The 18,463-nt window shown below is 63.0% G+C and overlaps 1 protein-coding gene across 1 annotated transcript in view; it reads right to left on the bottom strand.

Moving 5' to 3' along the window:
* The window catches only part of CIC (capicua transcriptional repressor), a 34,191-nt gene that overhangs the window by 9,333 nt on the left and 6,395 nt on the right, over positions 1 to 18,463 (bottom strand). The window contains 11 exon segments of the mRNA XM_085564534.1: positions 80 to 341; positions 475 to 762; positions 1,399 to 1,487; positions 1,557 to 1,629; positions 1,632 to 1,755; positions 3,468 to 3,633; positions 4,286 to 4,451; positions 6,362 to 6,544; positions 8,794 to 8,914; positions 11,709 to 11,916; positions 14,431 to 14,583. Coding sequence (XP_085420660.1) covers positions 80 to 341; positions 475 to 762; positions 1,399 to 1,487; positions 1,557 to 1,629; positions 1,632 to 1,755; positions 3,468 to 3,633; positions 4,286 to 4,451; positions 6,362 to 6,544; positions 8,794 to 8,914; positions 11,709 to 11,916; positions 14,431 to 14,583 — 1,833 coding nt within the window.

Genomic DNA, 18,463 nt, shown 5'->3' on the forward strand with positions numbered 1-18,463 from the left:
ATCCTAGAGACCCCTCCCCCAAGAGACCCCTCCCCCACCCTGAGACCCCTCCCCCCGCCCCTCCCCCACCCCGCCGTACCTTTGGGGGCGGAGCCTCCGGCCGGGGGGGGCGGGGCTTTCCCGTTCTGGGGGGGGGGCAGGGCGAAGTGCAGGGCGGGGGCGGGGCCCTTGCCGTGGGGGAGGGGCAGGGTGGGCAGGATGTACTGCACCTGCGTGATGCCCAGCGGGGGGAGGGGCCCGTTGGGGGGCGGGGCCGAGCCCCCACCCCCACCCCCCGCCGCCGCCCCTCCCCCGCCCGCCGCCCCTCCCCCGCCCGGCGGCGGCGCCAGGAGCTGCACGGGGGGGTGGGGGTGGGGCGGGGGGTGGGGGTGGGGCAGCAGCGCCAGCGAGGGGGGGGAGGGGGAGGCCCCGGCCCCCCCCCGCCACCCCCTCCCCCCCCCAGCACCAGGCTGGCCACCGCCGCCCCTCCCCCACCCGCCGCCGCCCCTCCCCCACCCGCCGGGCTTTGGGGGGGGATCGCGGCTTTCGGGGGGGTGGGGGGAGGGGCGGGGCTGGGCCGGGCCCCTCCCCCCCCCTCGGCGCTCTCGGCCCGCTTGCGGCGGGGGGGGGAGGGGCGGCGGCCTCCGGGCGCTTTTGGGGGGCGGGGGGCGGCCCCTTGTAGGGGGAGGGGCCGGGGGGGGGCGGCTCGGGGGGGCCCGGGGGGGGCTCCAGCTCCGGGGGGGGGCGGGGCGGCGCCGGCGGGAACAGCCTCCGGGGGGGGGCCTGGGGGGGGGAGGGGAGGTGGGGAGGGGCCCCCGCAGGGACCCCAGAGACCCCTCCCCCACAGCCCCTCCCCCTCTCGTTTAGCTCCTCCCCCACCCCTTTGGCCCCTCCCCCTCCTGTTTAGCTCCTCCCCCAACCCCTCAGCTCCTCCCCCACCCATTTCGCCCCTCCCCCTCATCTTTAGCCCCTCCCCCTTGCTGTCACTCACTCCCTCGGCCCCTCCCCCACCCCTCGGCCCCTCCCCCTCACCTGCAGCCCCTCCCCCACCCCATGGCCCCTCCCCCACCCCTCGGCCCCTCCCCCTCACCTGCAGCCCCTCCCCCTCACCTGCAGCCCCTCCCCCTCCCCATGGCCCCTCCCCCACCCCTCGGCCCCTCCCCCTCACCTATAGCCCCTCCCCCACCCCGTGGCCCCTCCCCCTCAACTGCAGCCCCTCCCCCACCCTTTAGCCCCTCCCCCACCCCGTGGCCCCTCCCCCTCCCCACGGCCCCTCCCCCACCCCGTGGCCCCTCCCCCTCACCTGCAGCCCCTCCCCCACCCTTTAGCCCCTCCCCCTCACCTGCAGCCCCTCCCCCTCGCTCTCGCTGTCACTCATTCCCGTGGCCCCTCCCCCACCCTTTAGCCCCTCCCCCTCACCTGCAGCCCCTCCCCCTCGCTCTCGCTGTCGCTCACTCTCTCTTTGCACTTGAGGTCGATCTCGGGCGGGGGAGGGGCGAACCCGTCCTCTGTGGGGGGAGGGGCGCTCAGGGCGGGGCTCGGGGGGGAGGGGCGGGGTTCGGGGGGCGGGGCCTGACCGATGACGTCATCGTCGCCCTCCTCCTCCTCCTCGCAGATCACCATCCGCTCCTCGTCGCTCTCGCTCTGCGCCGAGCGGGGGGGGCGGGGCGGGGCCCGCGCGGGGGGAGGGGCGCGGCCCGGGGGGAGGGGCGCGGGCGGGGCCGCCCCTCCCCCGCCCCCCGCCGGGGCGCCGAAGGGAGCCGGGCCCGCGCAGAGCTGGGGGAGGGGAATTGGGGATCAGGGAGCCCCGAAATCCACCGGCGGGGAGCGCCCAAAATAACCCGAAAATTCCCAAAATTCACCGGCTGGGAGCGCCCAAAATTCCTCAAATGTCCCCCGAAAATTCCCAAAATCCACCGGTTAGGAACTCCCAAAACTCCCCAAATAACTCCCAAAAATTCCCAAAATCCACAGGCTGGGAGCGCCCAAAATAACCCGAAAATTGCCAAAATTCACTGGCTGGGAGCGCCCAAAATTCCCCAAACAACTCCCAAAAATTCCCAAAATCCACAGGCTGGGAGCGCCCAAAATAACCCGAAAATTGCCAAAATCCACCGGCTGGGAGCTCCCAAAATTCCTCATATAACCCCCAAAAATTCCCAAAATTCACCAGTTGGGAGCTCCCAAAATTCCCCAAATGTTCCCCGAAAATTCCCAAAATTCACCGGTTAGGAGCGCCCAAAATTCCCCAAATAACTCCCAAAAATTCCCAAAATTCACCGGCTGGGAGCGCCCAAAATAACTCCCAAAAATTCCCAAAATCCACCGGCTGGGAGCTCCCAAAATAACCCGAAAATTCCCAAAATCCACCGGCTGGGAGCGCCCAAAATAACCCGAAAATTCCCAAAATCCACCGGCTGGGAGCGCCCAAAATAACCCGAAAATTGCCAAAATTCACCGGCGGGGAGCGCCCAAAACTCCCCAAATGTCCCCCGAAAATTCCCAAAATTCACCGGCTGGGAGCGCCCAAAACTCCCCAAATGTCCCCCGAAAATTCCCAAAATTCACCGGCTGGGAGCGCCCAAAATAACTCCCAAAAATTCCCAAAATCCACCGGCGGGGAGCGCCCAAAATTCCTCATATAACCCCCGAAAATTCCCAAAATTCACTGGCTGGGAGCTCCCAAAATAACCCGAAAATTCCCAAAATTCACTGGCTGGGAGCTCCCAAAATTCCCCAAACAACTCCCAAAAATTCCCAAAATCCACCGGCGGGGAGCGCCCAAAATAACCCGAAAATTCCCAAAATCCACCGGCGGGGAGCGCCCAAAACTCCCCAAATGTCCCCCGAAAATTCCCAAAATTCACCAGTTAGGAGCTCCCAGAATTCCCCAAATAACTCCCAAAAATTCCCAAAATTCACCATCTGGGAACTCCCAAAATTCCCCAAATGTCCCCCGAAAATTCCCAAAATACACGTTAGAAAATCCCAAAATTCCCCAAATATTCCTGAAAATCCCCAGGACTGAAACCCCCCCAAAAATCCCCCAAAATCCCTGACACCCCAAACTCTTCCCCAAAAATCCCAAAATCTCCAGGTCCGAAACCCCCAAAAATCCCCAAAATTCCCCAAAAATCCCCAAAACCCCCCCAAAATCCCCAAATCCCCCCAAAATTCCCCAAAGACCCCCAAATTCCCCCAAAATCCCCCCAAAACTCCCCCAAACCCCCCAAAATCCCCCCAAATTCCCCCAAATTCCCCAAAAATCCCCAAATCCCCCCAAAATCCCCAAATCCCCCCAAAACCCCCAAATTCCCCCAAAATTCCCCAAATCCCCCCAAATCCCCCCAAAATTCCCCAAATCCCCCCAAAATTCCCCAAATCCCCCCAAATCCCCCCAAAATCCCCCCAAAATTCCCCAAATCCCCCCAAATTCCCCAAAATTCCCCAAATCCCCCCAAATCCCCCCAAACCCCCCCCGCCCCCACCTGGCTGAGCTCGTGCAGGGGCGGCGCCCGCGGGTCCGCCCCTCCCCCCACGCCGCTGTGCGAGAAGGCGCGGGGGCGGGGCGGGGGGGAGGGGCCGCCCCTCCCCCACCCCCGGCACCCCCCGGGACCCCCCCCTTGGCCTCGGGGGGGGAGGGGTCGGCGGCACCTGCGGAAAGGGGGGAGGGGAGGGAGAAAGGGGGGGAGGGGCGCGGTTAGAGCGGGGGGCTCGGGTGGGGGAGGGGATTTTGGGGAGATTTTGGGGAGTTTTGTGGGGTTTCAAGGTGTTTTTGGGGAATTTTGGGGGTTTATGGAGGGTTTTGGGGGGTTTTGGATTTTTTTGGGGGAGTGGATGCTTTCGTGTGGTTTTTGGGGATTTTTGAGAGTTTATGAAGGTTTTTGGGGGGGGTTTTGGGCGGTTTTGGGTTTTTTTGGGGGGGGTTTGGATGGTTTTTGGGATTTTGGGATCTTTTTTGGGGTTTTTGGGGGGGGATTTGGATGGTTTTTGGGTTTTTTGGGGCGGGATTTGGATGGTTTTTGGGTTTTTTGGGGGGCTTTGGATGGTTTTTGGGATCTTTTTTGGAGTTTTGGGGGGGGATTTGGATGATTTTTGGGTTTTTTGGGGGGTTTGGATGGTTTTTGGGATCTTTTTTGGGTTTTTGGGGGGGATTTGGATGGTTTTTGGGTTTTTTGGGGCGGGATTTGGATGGTTTTTGGGTTTTTGGGGGGGATTTGGATGGTTTTTGGGTTTTTGGGGGGCTTTGGGTGGTTTTTGGGATCTTTTTTGGGTTTTTGGGGGGGGGATGGGTAGGGGTCCCGACCTGGGGGAGGGGCGGGGGGGCCGCTCTCGGAGGCGCTGCGCTCGCGGGGCTCTTTGGGGACCCCCCCGGGCCCGCCCGGGCCCCTCCCCCCGTCCGAGCTGGACTTTTTCCGGTCTTTGTTGCACCATTTCCAGTCCGGGTGGGCTTTGAAATGAGCTTCCTTCACCTGCGGGGGGAGGGGGATGAGGAGCTGCCCATCCCCCACCCCCCGACACCCCAACACGGGGGGAACCCCAAAAAAATCCCCCAAAATTGCCCCAAAATTGCCCCAATTTGTCCCAAATTCCCGCGTCCGGCGGCGGCTGCAGTGACGCGGCTGCGCCGCCAGGGGGAGACGGCGCCGCACGAACCCCAAAATTCAGCCCGGGACCCCAAAATTCAGCCCGGGACCCCAAAATTCAGCCCGGGACCCCAAAATTCAGCTCGGACACCCCAAAATTCAGCCCGGGACCCCAAAATTCAGCCCGGGACCCCAAAATTCATCTCGGACACCCCAAAATTCAGCCCGGGACCCCAAAATTCAGCTCGGGACCCCAAAATTCAGCTCGGACACCCCAAAATTCAGCCCGGGACCCCAAAATTCAGCTCGGACACCCCAAAATTCAGCCCGGGACCCCAAAATTCAGCCCGGACACCCCAAAATTCAGCTCGGACACCCTAAAATTCAGCCCGGGACCCCAAAATTCAGCTCGGACACCCCAAAATTCAGCCCGGACACCCCAAAATTCATCCCGGGACCCCAAAACTCAGCTCGGACAACCCAAAATTCAGCTCGGACACCCCAAAATTCAGCCCGGGCCCCCAAAATTCAGCTCGGACACCCCAAAACTCAGCTCGGACACCCCAAAACTCAGCTCGGACACCCCAAAATTCAGCCCGGACACCCCAAAATTCATCCCGGGACCCCAAAATTCAGCTCAGACAACCCAAAATTCAGCCCTGACACCCCAAAACTCAGCTCGGACACCCCAAAATTCAGCCCGGACACCCCAAAATTCATCCCGGGACCCCAAAATTCAGCCCGGACACCCCAAAATTCAGCCCGGGACCCCAAAATTCAGCCCGGGATACCCCAAAATTTAAACTGGAACCTCAAAATTCAGCCCGGGACCCCAAAATTCATCTTGGACACCCCAAAATTCAGCCCGGGACCTCAAAATTCATCCCGGGATACCCCAAAATTCAGACTGGAACCTCAAAATTGAAGCGGGACGCCCCAAAGGGAACTTGGACCCCCCAAAACTGAACTGGGGCCCCCCAAAAACGAAATGGGACCCCCAAAAATGAACCTGGGACGCCCCAAAGCCCACCTGGGACCCACCTGGGACCCCCCAAACCCCACCTAGAACCCCCCAAACCCCACCTGGGACCCCCCAAACCCCACCTGGGACCCACCTGGGACTCCCCAAACCCAACCTAGGCCCCCCCAAACCCCACCTGGGTCCCCCCAAACCCCACCTGGGCCCCCCCAAACCCAACCTAGGCCCCCCCAAACCCCACCTGGGTCCCCCCAAACCCCACCTAGAACCCCCCAAACCCCACCTGGGACCCCCAAACCCCACCTGGGACCCCCCAAACCCCACCTGGGACCCCCCAAACCCCACCTGGGACCCCCCAAACCCCACCTGGGACCCCCAGTCCCACCTGGAAGGCCAGGTCGTGGTACTGCTGCTTCTCGCGGGGCCCCAGGGCGTACCAGGGATCCCCAAAACCCCCCCAGACCTCACCTGGGACCCCCAAACCCCACCTGGGACCCACCTGGGACCCCCCAAACCCAACCTGGGCCCCCCCAAACCCCACCTGGGACCCCTGAGTCCCACCTGGGATCCCCAAACCCCACCTGGGACCCCCCAAACCCCACCTGGGACCCCTGAGTCCCACCTGGGACCCCCAAACCCCACCTGGGACCCCCCAAACCCCACCTAGAACCCCCAGTCCCACCTGGAAGGCCAGGTCGTGGTACTGCTGCTTCTCGCGGGGCCCCAGGGCGTACCAGGGACCCCCAAAATCCCCCCAAACCCCACCTGGGACCCACCTGGGCCCCCCCAAACCCCACCTGGGCCCCCCCAGTCCCACCTGGAAGGCCAGGTCGTGGTACTGCTGCTTCTCGCGGGGCCCCAGGGCGTACCACCACTCGCCCAGGATCTTGCTGACCGTGCGGTTGTCCTGGTTCGGGTGCCGCTGGTGCACCAGCGCCCGGTGCCGCTTGCTGAAGATCATGAAGGCGTTCATGGGCCGGCGGATGTGGTCCTTCTCCCGCTGCGGACACGCCCACGGAGGGGCGGGGTCAGCGGGGACACGCCCACAAATGGGTGGAGCCAGGGGACACACCCATGGGTGGGTGGGGTCAGAGGGATGTGGCCATGAAGGGGTTAATGGGATATGGAAATGAGTGGGTGTGGTCATTCCCCCGCTGCGGACACGCCCACAAATGGGCGGGGTCAGCGGGGACACGCCCACAAGTGGGTGGAGCCAGGGGACACGCCCATGGGTGGGTGGGGTCAGTGGGATGCGGCCATGAAGGGGTTAATGGGATATGGAAATGAGTGGGTGTGGTCAATCTCCCGCTGGGGACACGCCCACGGAGGGGCGGGGTCAGCGGGGACACGCCCACAAATGGGTGGAGCCAGGGGACACCCATGGGTGGGTGGGGTCAGTGGGATGCAGCAATGAAGGGGTTAATGGGATATGGAAATGAGTGGGTGTGGTCATTCCCCCGCTGGGGACACGCCCACAAATGGGCGGGGTCAATGGGATATGGTAATTAGGTGGGGGTGGTCAGTGGGATATGGTAATTAGGTGGGTGTGGTCAGTAGGATATGGTAATTAGGTTGGTGGGGTCAGTGGGATATGGTAATTAGGTGGGTGTGGTCAGTGGGATATGGTAATTAGATTGGTGTGGTCAGTGGGATACGGTAATTAGGTGGGCGTGGTCAGTGGGATACGGTAATTAGGTGCGGGTGCTCAGTGGGATATGGTAATTAGGTGAGCGTGGTCAGTGGGATATGGTAATTAGATTGGCGTGGTCAATGGGATATGGTAATTAGATTGGCGTGGTCAGTGGGATACGGTAATTAGGTGGGCGTGGTCAGTGGGATATGGTAATTAGGTGGGTGTGGTCAATGGGATATGGTAATTACATTGGCGTGGTCAGTCAGATATGGTAATTAGGTGGGTGTGCGCAGCAGGATATGGTAATTAGGCAGGCAGGATAATTAGGTGGGTGTGGTTATTGTCCCACTGGGCATGCCCACAAATGGGCGGGGCCAGGGACACACCCATGGGTGGGGTCAATGGGATATGGTAATTAGGTGGGCGTGGCCAGTGGGATATGGTAATTAGGTTGGTGATTTTGGGGCGGTTTTGGGGTGATTTCAGGCTGATTTCGGGGTGATTTCAGGTTGATTTTGGGTTGATTTTGGGGTGATTTTGGGGCAGTTTCGGGTTGATTTTGGGGTGATTTCGGGGCGTTTTTGGGGTGATTTCAGGCTGATTTCGGGGCGGTTCCGGGTTGATTTTGGGGCGGTTTCAGGCTGATTTCGGGTTGATTTTGGGGCGGTTTCAGGCTGATTTCGGGTTGATTTTGGGGCGGTTTCAGGCTGATTTCGGGGCGGTTCCGGGTTGATTTTGGGGCAGTTTCGGGGCGGTTTCAGGCTGATTTTGGGCTGATTTCAGGCTGATTTCGGGCTGATTTCAGGCTGATTTTGGGGTGGTTTCAGGCTGATTTTGGGGCGGTTTCGGGCTGATTTTGAGGCAGTTTTGGGTTGATTTCGGGGCGGTTTTGGGGCAGTTTCAGGTTGATTTTGGGGTGATTTCAGGTTGATTTTGGGTCAATTTTGGGTTGATTTCGGGGCGGTTTTGGGGCAGTTTCAGGTTGATTTTGGGGTGATTTCAGGTTGATTTTGGGTCAATTTTGGGTTGATTTTGGGGTGATTTTGGGGCAGTTTCGGGTTGATTTCGGGGTGATTTCGGATTGATTTTGGGGTGATTTCGGGGCGGTTCCGGGTTGATTTTGGGGCGGTTTTGGGGTGGTTTCAGGCTGATTTCGGGGCGGTTTCAGGTTGATTTCGGGTTGATTTTGGGCTGATTTTGGGTTAATTTTGGGCTGATTTCGGGCTGATTTCAGGTTGATTTTGGGCTGATTTTGGGTTAATTTTGGGCTGATTTCGGGCTGATTTCGGGCTGATTTCGGGGTGCTTTTGGGGTGATTTCGGGTTGATTTTGGGCTGATTTTGGGTTAATTTTGGGCTGATTTCGGGTTGATTTTGGGCTGATTTCGGGCTGATTTTGGGCTGATTTCGGGTTGATTTTGGGCTGATTTTGGGTTGATTTTGGGCTGATTTCGGGTTGATTTTGGGCTGATTTCGGGTTGATTTTGGGCTGATTTCGGGGTGATTTTGGGCTGATTTCGGGTTGATTTCGGGCTGATTTCGGGTTGATTTCAGGCTGGTTTCAGGCTGATTTCGGGTTGATTTCGGGGTGATTTCGGGGCCGGCGGCCCGGCTGACCTTGCCGGGGCTGCGGCCGTCCTTGTCGCCCTCCTTGGGCAGCGCGCTCAGCGACTGCGTCCGGCGCTTCCCCGCGGGCGGCGGCAGCGGCAGCTCCGGGGCCACGATGGACGACAGGAACCTGGGGATGGACAGACGGACAGACATGGGGACACAGGGACAGACAGGAACCTGCGGACAGACAGACAGACAGACATGGGGACAGATGGACACGATGGACGACAGAAACCTGCGGATGGACGGACGGACAGACATGGGGACACAGGGACAGACAGGAACCTGCGGACGGACAGACGGACAGATGGACAAATGGACATGGGGACACAGGGACAGACAGGAACCTGCGGACGGACAGACGGACAGATGGACAAATGGACATGGGGACACAGGGACAGACAGGAACCTGCGGACGGACAGACGGACAGATGGACAAATGGACATGGGGACACAGGGACAGACAGGAACCTGCGGACGGACAGACGGACAGATGGACACGGGGACACGGGGACAGGGGGACAGGGACAGATGGACACGATGGACAGATGGACAGGATGGACGACAGGAACCTGCGGACGGACAGACGGACAGATGGACAGATGGACATGGGGACACAGGGACAGACAGGAACCTGCGGACAGATGGACGGACAGATGGACAGATGGACACGGGGACACAGGGACAGGGGGACAGGGACAGATGGACACGATGGACAGATGGACAGGATGGACGACAGGAACCTGCGGACGGACAGACGGACAGATGGACACGGGGACAGACAGGAACCTGCGGACGGACAGACGGACAGATGGACACGGGGACAGACAGGAACCTGCGGACAGATGGACAGATGGACACGGGGACAGACAGGAACCTGCGGACAGACGGACGGACAGACATGGGGACACAGGGACAGACAGGAACCTGCGGACGGACAGACGGACAGATGGACACGGGGACAGACAGGAACCTGCGGACAGATGGACAGAAGGACAGATGGACACGGGGACAGACAGGAACCTGCGGACGGACAGACGGACAGACATGGGGACAGATGGACACGGGGACAGATGGACACGGGGACACAGGGACAGACAGGAACCTGCGGACAGACGGACAGACATGGGGACAGATGGACACGATGGACGACAGGAACCTGCGGACGGACAGACGGACAGATGGACAAATGGACACGGGGACAGGGACAGGGACAGACAGGAACCTGCGGACAGACGGACAAATGGACACGGGGACACAGGGACAGACAGGAACCTGCGGACGGACAGACGGACATGGGGATGGATGGACGACAGGACAGACAGATGGACACGGGGACAGATGGACACGGGGACAGGGACAGACAGGAACCTGCGGGGATGGACAGATGGATGGACACGGGGACAGACAGACAGACAGACAGATGGACATGGGGACAGATGGACATGGGGACAGACAGACAGACAGATGGACACAGGGACAGACAGACAGATGGACAGATGGACATGGGGACAGATGGACACGGGGACAGAGACAGACGGACACTCAGGGACAGATGGACACAGGGACAGACAGACAGGAACCTGCGGGCACATGGACACACGGACAGACGGACACTGCGGGACACACGGACAGGGACAGACGGGGACAGGGGAACACTCAGGGACAGAGAGACGGGGTCACACGGGGTCACAGGGTCACACAGAGGTCACAGGGGTCACCCAGGGGTCATGGGTCACCCAGGGGTCACCCAGGGGTCATGGGTCACCCAGGGGTCACCCAGAGGTCATGAGAGTCACACAAGGGTCAGACAGGGTTCAGACAGAGGTCACGGGAGGGTCCCGCAGGGGTCACCCAGAGGTCACAGAGGTCCCAGGGGTGTCCCAGGGGTCTCCCGGGGGTCCCATGGGTGTCCCGGGGGTCCCAGAGGTCCCAGGGGTGTCCCAGAGGTCCCATGGGTGTCCCGGGGGTCGCAGAGGTCCCATGGGTGTCCCGGGGGTCCCATGGGTGTCCCATGGGTGTCCCAGGGGTGTCCCGGGGGTCCCAGGTGTGTCCCAGAGGTCCCATGGGTGTCCCAGAGGTCCCAGGGGTCTCCCGAGTGTCCCATGGGTGTCCCATGGGTGTCCCATGGGTGTCCCAGGGGTCTCCCGGGTGTCCCAGGGGTCCCATGGGTGTCCCGGGTCTCCCATGGGTGTCCCGGGGGTCCCATGGGTGTCCCGGGGGTCCCAGGTGTGTCCCAGAGGTCCCAGGGGTCCCATGGGTGTCCCGGGTGTCCCAGGTGTCTCCCAGAGGTCCCATGGGTGTCCCTGGTGTCCCAGGTCTCCCATGGGTGTCCCGGGTCTCCCATGGGTGTCCCGGGTGTCCCATGGGTGTCCCGGGGGTCCCAGAGGTCCCGGGTGTCCCAGGTGTCTCCCAGAGGTCCCATGGGTCTCCCAGGTGTCCCATGGATGTCCCGGGTCTCCCATGGGTGTCCCGGGTGTCCCATGGGTGTCCCAGAGGTCCCAGGGGTCTCCCGGGTGTCCCATGGGTGTCCCGGGGGTCCCATGGGTGTCCCATGGGTGTCCCAGGGGTCCCAGAGGTCCCATGGGTGTCCCAGGGGTCTCCCATGGGTGTCCCGGGTGTCCCATGGGTGTCCCGGGGGTCCCAGGTGTGTCCCGGGGATCCCAGAGGTCCCAGGGGTCCCAGGTGTGTCCCAGGGTGTCCCATGGGTGTCCCGGCTGTCCCGGGTGTCCCATGGGTGTCCCGGCTGTCCCGGGTGTCCCATGGGTGTCCTGGGTGTCCCAGGTCTCCCAGGGGTCCCATGGGTGTCCCGGGTGTCCCAGGGGTCTCCCGGGTGTCCCATGGGTGTCCCGGGGGTCCCAGGTGTGTCCCAGAGGTCCCATGGGTGTCCCGGGTGTCCCATGGGTGCCAGCCGCACTCACGCGTCGTCGTGGTCGCTCTCGTTGTCGCTGTCGGGCCGGGCGCCGCCGCTGGGCGGTTCCTCCTCGGGGGGCGGGGCCGCGGCCGCGGGGGGCGGGGCCGGGGGCGCGGCCGGGGGGGGGCTGGGCGGGCGCGGGGCCCCCCCGCAGCGCCCGGGCTCCCGGCCCCGCCCCCCCGGCTCGGGGGCCACCGCCGCCGACTCGGGCGGCTCTGCGGGCACGGCACAGGTGGGCACAGGTGGGGCCAGGTGGGCACAGGTGTGGCACAGGTGGGCACAGGTGGGGCACGGGTGGGGCACAGGTGGGCACAGGTGGGCACAGGTGGGCACAGGTGTGGCACAGGTGGGGCCAGGTGGGGCACGGGTGGGGCACAGGTGGGCACAGGTGGGCACAGGTGGGCACAGGTGTGGCACAGGTGGGGCCAGGTGGGGCACAGGTGTGGCACAGGTGGGGCACAGGTGTGGCCCAGGTGGGCACAGGTGTGGCACAGGTGGGGCACAGGTGGGGCACAGGTGGGCACAGGTGGGGCCAGGCGGGGCACAGGTGGGCACAGGTGGGGCCCAGGTGGGGCACAGGTGGGGCCAGGTGGGGCCAGGTGGGGCACAGGTGGGCACAGGTGGGCACAGGTGGGCACAGGTGGGCACAGGTGGGGCCAGGTGGGGCACAGGTGGGGCACAGGTGGGGCCCAGGTGGGGCACAGGTGGGGCCCAGGTGGGGCCAGGTGGGGCACAGGTGGGCACAGGTGGGCACAGGTGCGGCACAGGTGGGCACAGGTGGGCACAGGTGGGGCACAGGTGGGGCCAGGTGTGCCTGGGGTGGGGCCAGGTGTGGCCAGGTGTGTCCCAGGTGGGGCCAGGCGGGGCCAGGTGGGGCCAGGTGTGGCACAGGTGTGGCACAGGTGGGGCCAGGTGGCGCACAGGTGTGGCACAGGTGGGCACAGGTGGGCACAGGTGGGGCACAGGTGGGGCACAGGTGGGCACAGGTGGGGCCAGGTGGGGCCAGGTGGGGCACAGGTGGGCACAGGTGGGGCACAGGTGGGCACAGGTGGGGCACAGGTGGGGCACAGGTGTGGCACAGGTGGGCACAGGTGGGCACAGGTGGGCACAGGTGGGGCCCAGGTGTGGCACAGGTGTGGCACAGGTGGGGCCAGGTGGGGCCAGGTGGGGCACAGGTGGGGCACAGGTGGGCACAGGTGGGCACAGGTGGGGCCAGGTGGGGCCAGGCGGGGCCAGGTGGGGCCAGGTGTGGCACAGGTGTGGCACAGGTGGGGCCAGGCGGGGCCAGGTGGGGCACAGGTGGGGCCAGGTGGGGCACAGGTGGGCACAGGTGGGGCCAGGTGGGGCCAGGTGCGGCACAGGTGGGCACAGGTGGGGCACAGGTGGGGCACAGGTGGGGCACAGGTGGGCACAGGTGAGGCACAGGTGGGGCACAGGTGGGCACAGGTGGGCACAGGTGGGGCCAGGTGGGGCACAGGTGGGGCCAGGTGGGGCACAGGTGGGGCACAGGTGGGGCACAGGTGGGGCCAGGTGGGGCACAGGTGAGGCACAGGTGGGGCACAGGTGGGGCCAGGTGTGGCACAGGTGCGGCACAGGTGGGCACAGGTGTGTCTGGGGCGGGGCCAGGTGGGGCCAGGTGGGGCCAGGTGGGGCCAGGTGGGACCAAGTGGGGCCAGGTGTGTCCCAGGTGGGGCCAGGTGTGTCGGGGGCGGGGCCAGGTGTGGCCAGGTGTGTCCCAGGTGGGGCGAGGCGGGGCCAGGTGGGGCCAGGTGGGGCACAGGTGTGGCACAGGTGGGGCCAGGCGGGTCTGGGGCAGGGCCAGGTGTGTCCCAGGTGGGTCTGGGGCAGGGCCAGGTGTGTCCCAGGTGGGTCTGGGGCAGGGCCAGGTGTGTCCCAGGTGGGTCTGGGGCGGGGCCGGGCGGGGCCAGGTGGGGCCCAGGTGTGCGCAGGTGTATCAGGACATGTCCCAGGTATATCCCAGGTATATCCCAGCTGTCCCCAGGTGTGTCAGGGTCTATCCCAGGTGTCCCCAGGTGTATCAGGGTATATCCCAGGTATATCCCAGGTGTGCCCAGGTGTGTCCCAGGTGTGGCAGGGGGCGTGTCTTAGGTGCATCTGTATCCCAGGTGTGTCCCAGGTGGGGCCAGGTGTGTCTGGGGCGGGGCCAGGTGGGGCCCAGGTGTGGCCCAGGTGTGTCCCAGGTGTGTCTGGGGCGGGGCCAGGCGGGGCCAGGTGGGTCTGGGGTGGGGCCAGGTGGGGCCAGGTGTGTCCCAGGTGTGTCTGTATCCCAGGTGTGTCCCGGGTGTGTCCCAGGTGTGTCTGGGGCGGGGCCAGGTGTGTCCCAGGTGTGGCAGGGGGCGTGTCCCAGGTGTATTCATATCCCAGGTGTGTCCCAGGTGTGGCAGGGGGCATGTCCCAGGTGTATCCGTATCCCAGGTGTGTCCCAGGTGCAGCCCACTGTCCCCAGGTGTGCCAGGGTATATCCCAGCTGTCCCCAGGTGTATCAGGGTCTATCCCAGGTGTCCCCAGGTGTCCCCAGGTGTGTCAGGGTCTATCCCAGGTGTCCCCAGGTGTCCCCAGGTGTATCAGGGTCTATCCCAGGTGTCCCAGGTGTGTCAGGCTCTATCCCAGGTGTCCCCAGGTGTCCCCAGGTGTGTCAGGGTCTATCCCAGCTGTCCCCAGGTCTATCCCAGCTGTCCCAGGTGTGCCAGGTGTGCCGGCGCGCTCACCTTTGCTGGCGGCGGGGGGCAGGTGGCTGACGGGCTGCAGGCCGGCCCCGGCCGGGGGCTGCGGGGCGGCGTCGGGCTGGCTGGGCGCCAGGAACGGCACCAGCGAGTGCCACGGGAACACGGGCACCGAGCGCGGCTCCACGTTGGTCCACACTGCGGGACATGGGAACATGGGAACATGGGACACGGGACACGGGAACCGAGCGCGGCTCCACGTTGGTCCAGACTGCGGGACACGGGAACACGGGAACATGGGACACGGGACACGGGAACATGGGACACGGGAACATGGGACACGGGAACACGGGCACCGAGCGCGGCTCCACGTTGGTCCAGACTGCGGGACACGGGAACACAGGAACATGGGACACGGGACATGGGACACGGGAACATGGGACACGGGACACGGGACACGGGAACACGGGACACGGGAACATGGGAACATGGGACACGGGACACGGGAACACGGGCACCGAGCGCGGCTCCACGTTGGTCCACACTGCGGGGACACGGGACATGGGACATGGGACACGGGAACATGGGACACGGGAACATGGGACATGGGACACGGGAACACGGGCACCGAGCGCGGCTCCACGTTGGTCCAGACTGCGGGACATGGGAACATGGGACATGGGACACGGGACACGGGACATGGGACATGGGACACGGGAACACGGGCACCGAGCGCGGCTCCACGTTGGTCCAGACTGCGGGGACACGGGACATGGGAACATGGGACACGGGACACGGGAACACGGGCACCGAGCGCGGCTCCACGTTGGTCCACACTGCGGGGACACGGGACACGGGACATGGGAACACGGGACACGGGACACGGGAACACGGGAACACGGGAACACGGGAACACGGGCACCGAGCGCGGCTCCACGTTGGTCCACACTGCGGGGACACGGGACACGGGACATGGGACACGGAACACGGGAACACGGGCACCGAGCGCGGCTCCACGTTGGTCCACACTGCGGGGACACGGGACACGGGACATGGGACACGGGACACGGGAACACGGGACACGGGAACATGGGACACGGGGCACGGGACACGGGACACGGGACACGGGAACATGGGACACGGGAACATGGGACACGGGACACGGGACACGGGAACACGGGCACCGAGCGCGGCTCCACGTTGGTCCACACTGCGGGGACACGGGACACGGGACACGGGACACGGGACACAGACACGGGACACGGGAACACGGGCACCGAGCGCGGCTCCACGTTGGTCCAGACTGCGGGGACACGGGACACGGGACACGGGGACACGGGAACATGGGCACCGAGCGCGGCTCCACGTTGGTCCAGACTGCGGGGACACGGGAACACGGGAACATGGGACACAGGACATGGGACACGGGACATGGGAACATGGGACACGGGACACAGATATGGGAACATGGGACACGGGACACGGGACACGGGAACACGGGACACGGGAACATGGGACACGGGACACAGGACACAGGACACGGGAACATGGGACACGGGACACGGGAACACGGGCACCGAGCGCGGCTCCACGTTGGTCCAGACTGCGGGGACACGGGACATGGGAACATGGGACACAGGAACATGGGACATGGGACACGGGACATGGGACACGGGACACGGGAACACGGGCACCGAGCGCGGCTCCACGTTGGTCCACACTGCGGGGACACGGGACATGGGACACGGGACATGGGACACGGGACATGGGACATGGGACACGGGACACGGGAACATGGGACACGGGAACACGGGCACCGAGCGCGGCTCCACGTTGGTCCAGACTGCGGGGACACGGGACACGGAACATGGGACACGGGAACATGGGACACGGGACATGGGACACGGGAACACGGGAACATGGGACACGGGAACACGGGAACATGGGACACGGGAACATGGGACACGGGACATGGGACACGGGACACGGGAACACGGGACACGGGACATGGGACACGGGACACGGGAACATGGGACACGGGAACATGGGACACGGGACACGGGACATGGGACACGGGACACGGGAACATGGGACACGGGAACATGGGACACGGGAACACGGGAACACGGGACACGGGAACACGGGCACCGAGCGCGGCTCCACGTTGGTCCAGACTGCGGGGACACGGGACACGGGAACATGGGACACGGGACACGGGAACACGGGACATGGGACACGGGAACATGGGACATGGGACACGGGACACGGGAACATGGGACACGGGAACACGGGCACCGAGCGCGGCTCCACGTTGGTCCAGACTGCGGGGACACGGGACACGGGACATGGGACACGGGACACGGGAACACGGGAACACGGGCACCGAGCGCGGCTCCACGTTGGTCCAGACTGCGGGGACACGGGACACGGGACATGGGACATGGGACACGGGACACGGGACACGGGAACACGGGACATGGGACACGGGGACGGTGGGACACGGGACACGGGACACGGGGACACAGGGGGACACGGGGACGGGGCTGGGACATGGGGGGACACGGGGGGACACGGGGGGACAGCCCCTGACGCGCTGTGACACTGTGGCCACACTGTGGGGACACCCACGGGGCTCAGGTGACACCCCACAGGTGTGTCACCCGGTCACGTCACACCTGAGCCCCGACCCCCCGCCCAAATTCACCTGCTCCGGTCCCAGACCCCAAAATCGCCACACGGGGACCCCAAAGAAACCCCAAATGACCTCAGATCACCCCAAAGTTACCTCAGAAACACCCAAGTTACCTCAGGAACACCAAAATTACCCCAGAAACCCCCAAAATTACCTCAGAAACCCCCAAAATTACATCAACATCCCTGAAAATTACACCCAAATCCCCCCAAATTGCCTCAGGAACGCCAAAATTACCCCAGAAACCCCCAAAATTACATCAACGTCCCTGAAAATTACACCCAAATCCCCCCAAATTGCCTCAGGAACGCCAAAATTACCCCAGAAACCCAAAATAATCTCAGAACCCCCCAAAGTCATCTCAGGACCCCCCAAAATTACCTCAGAACCTCCCAAAATCACCTCAGAATGCACAAAATCACCTCAGAACCCCAAATTCCCTCACAATGACCTCAAATCTTCTCACAGACCCCATCAATTCCTCGCAGAAATCACGAATTTACCTCAAAACCCCCAAATCCTGTTAAAACCCCCGACATCTCCTCACAAAACCCCCAAAACCACATCAGAACCTCGAAATCACCTCGCAAAACCCCCAAAATCCTCTCACAAAACCCCCAAAATCGCCTCAGAACCCCCAAATCCTCTCCCAAAACCTCCAAGATCACTTCGAAACCTCAAAATCTCCTCGCAAACCCCAAAATTTCCTCACAAAAATCCCCAAAATCACTTTCATGAATTCCCTCCCAAAGCCCAAATCCCCCTCATGGACCCCGAATTCCCATCACTGTCCCCAAATTCCACTCACGGAACCCAAATCCCCCTCAGCAATCCCAAATTCCCCTCACAAATCCAGAATTCTCTTCACAGACCCCAAATCTCCCTCAGGGAACCCAAATTTCACTCACAAATCCCAAATTCCCCTCACAACCCCCAAAATCCACACACTTACCCAAAATCTCCCTCAGGTATCCCGAATTCCCCTCGCAAATCCCCAAATTCCCTTCGTGGAACCCAAATTCCCCTCAGGAATCCCAAATTTCCCTCACGAACCCCAAAATCCCATCACGGACCCCTCCCCACAATCCCCCAAACCCCCCAAAATCCCCCCAAAATTCGCCAAAATCCCCTAAAATCCCCCCAAACCCCCTCACGACCCCAAAATCCCCTCACAGCCACCCCGCCGTTCCCGCCACCGCCTCCAAACCTTAAAAAAAAACCCTCAGAACCCCCTAAAACCCCCCAAAAATACCAAAATCCTCCTCAGGACCCCCTAAAAACCCGAAATCCCCCTCAGAAACCCCCCCCCAAAAAAAAACCCAAAATCCCCCCCCCCCAAAAAAACAACCCAAAATCCCCCTCAGACCTGACCAAAAATAGGAAAAT

The sequence above is a fragment of the Lonchura striata genome, chromosome 33, assembly GCF_050655825.1.
Source record: "Lonchura striata isolate lonStrDom1 chromosome 33, ASM5065582v1, whole genome shotgun sequence".
In the NCBI taxonomy this organism is placed as follows: domain Eukaryota; kingdom Metazoa; phylum Chordata; class Aves; order Passeriformes; family Estrildidae; genus Lonchura; species Lonchura striata.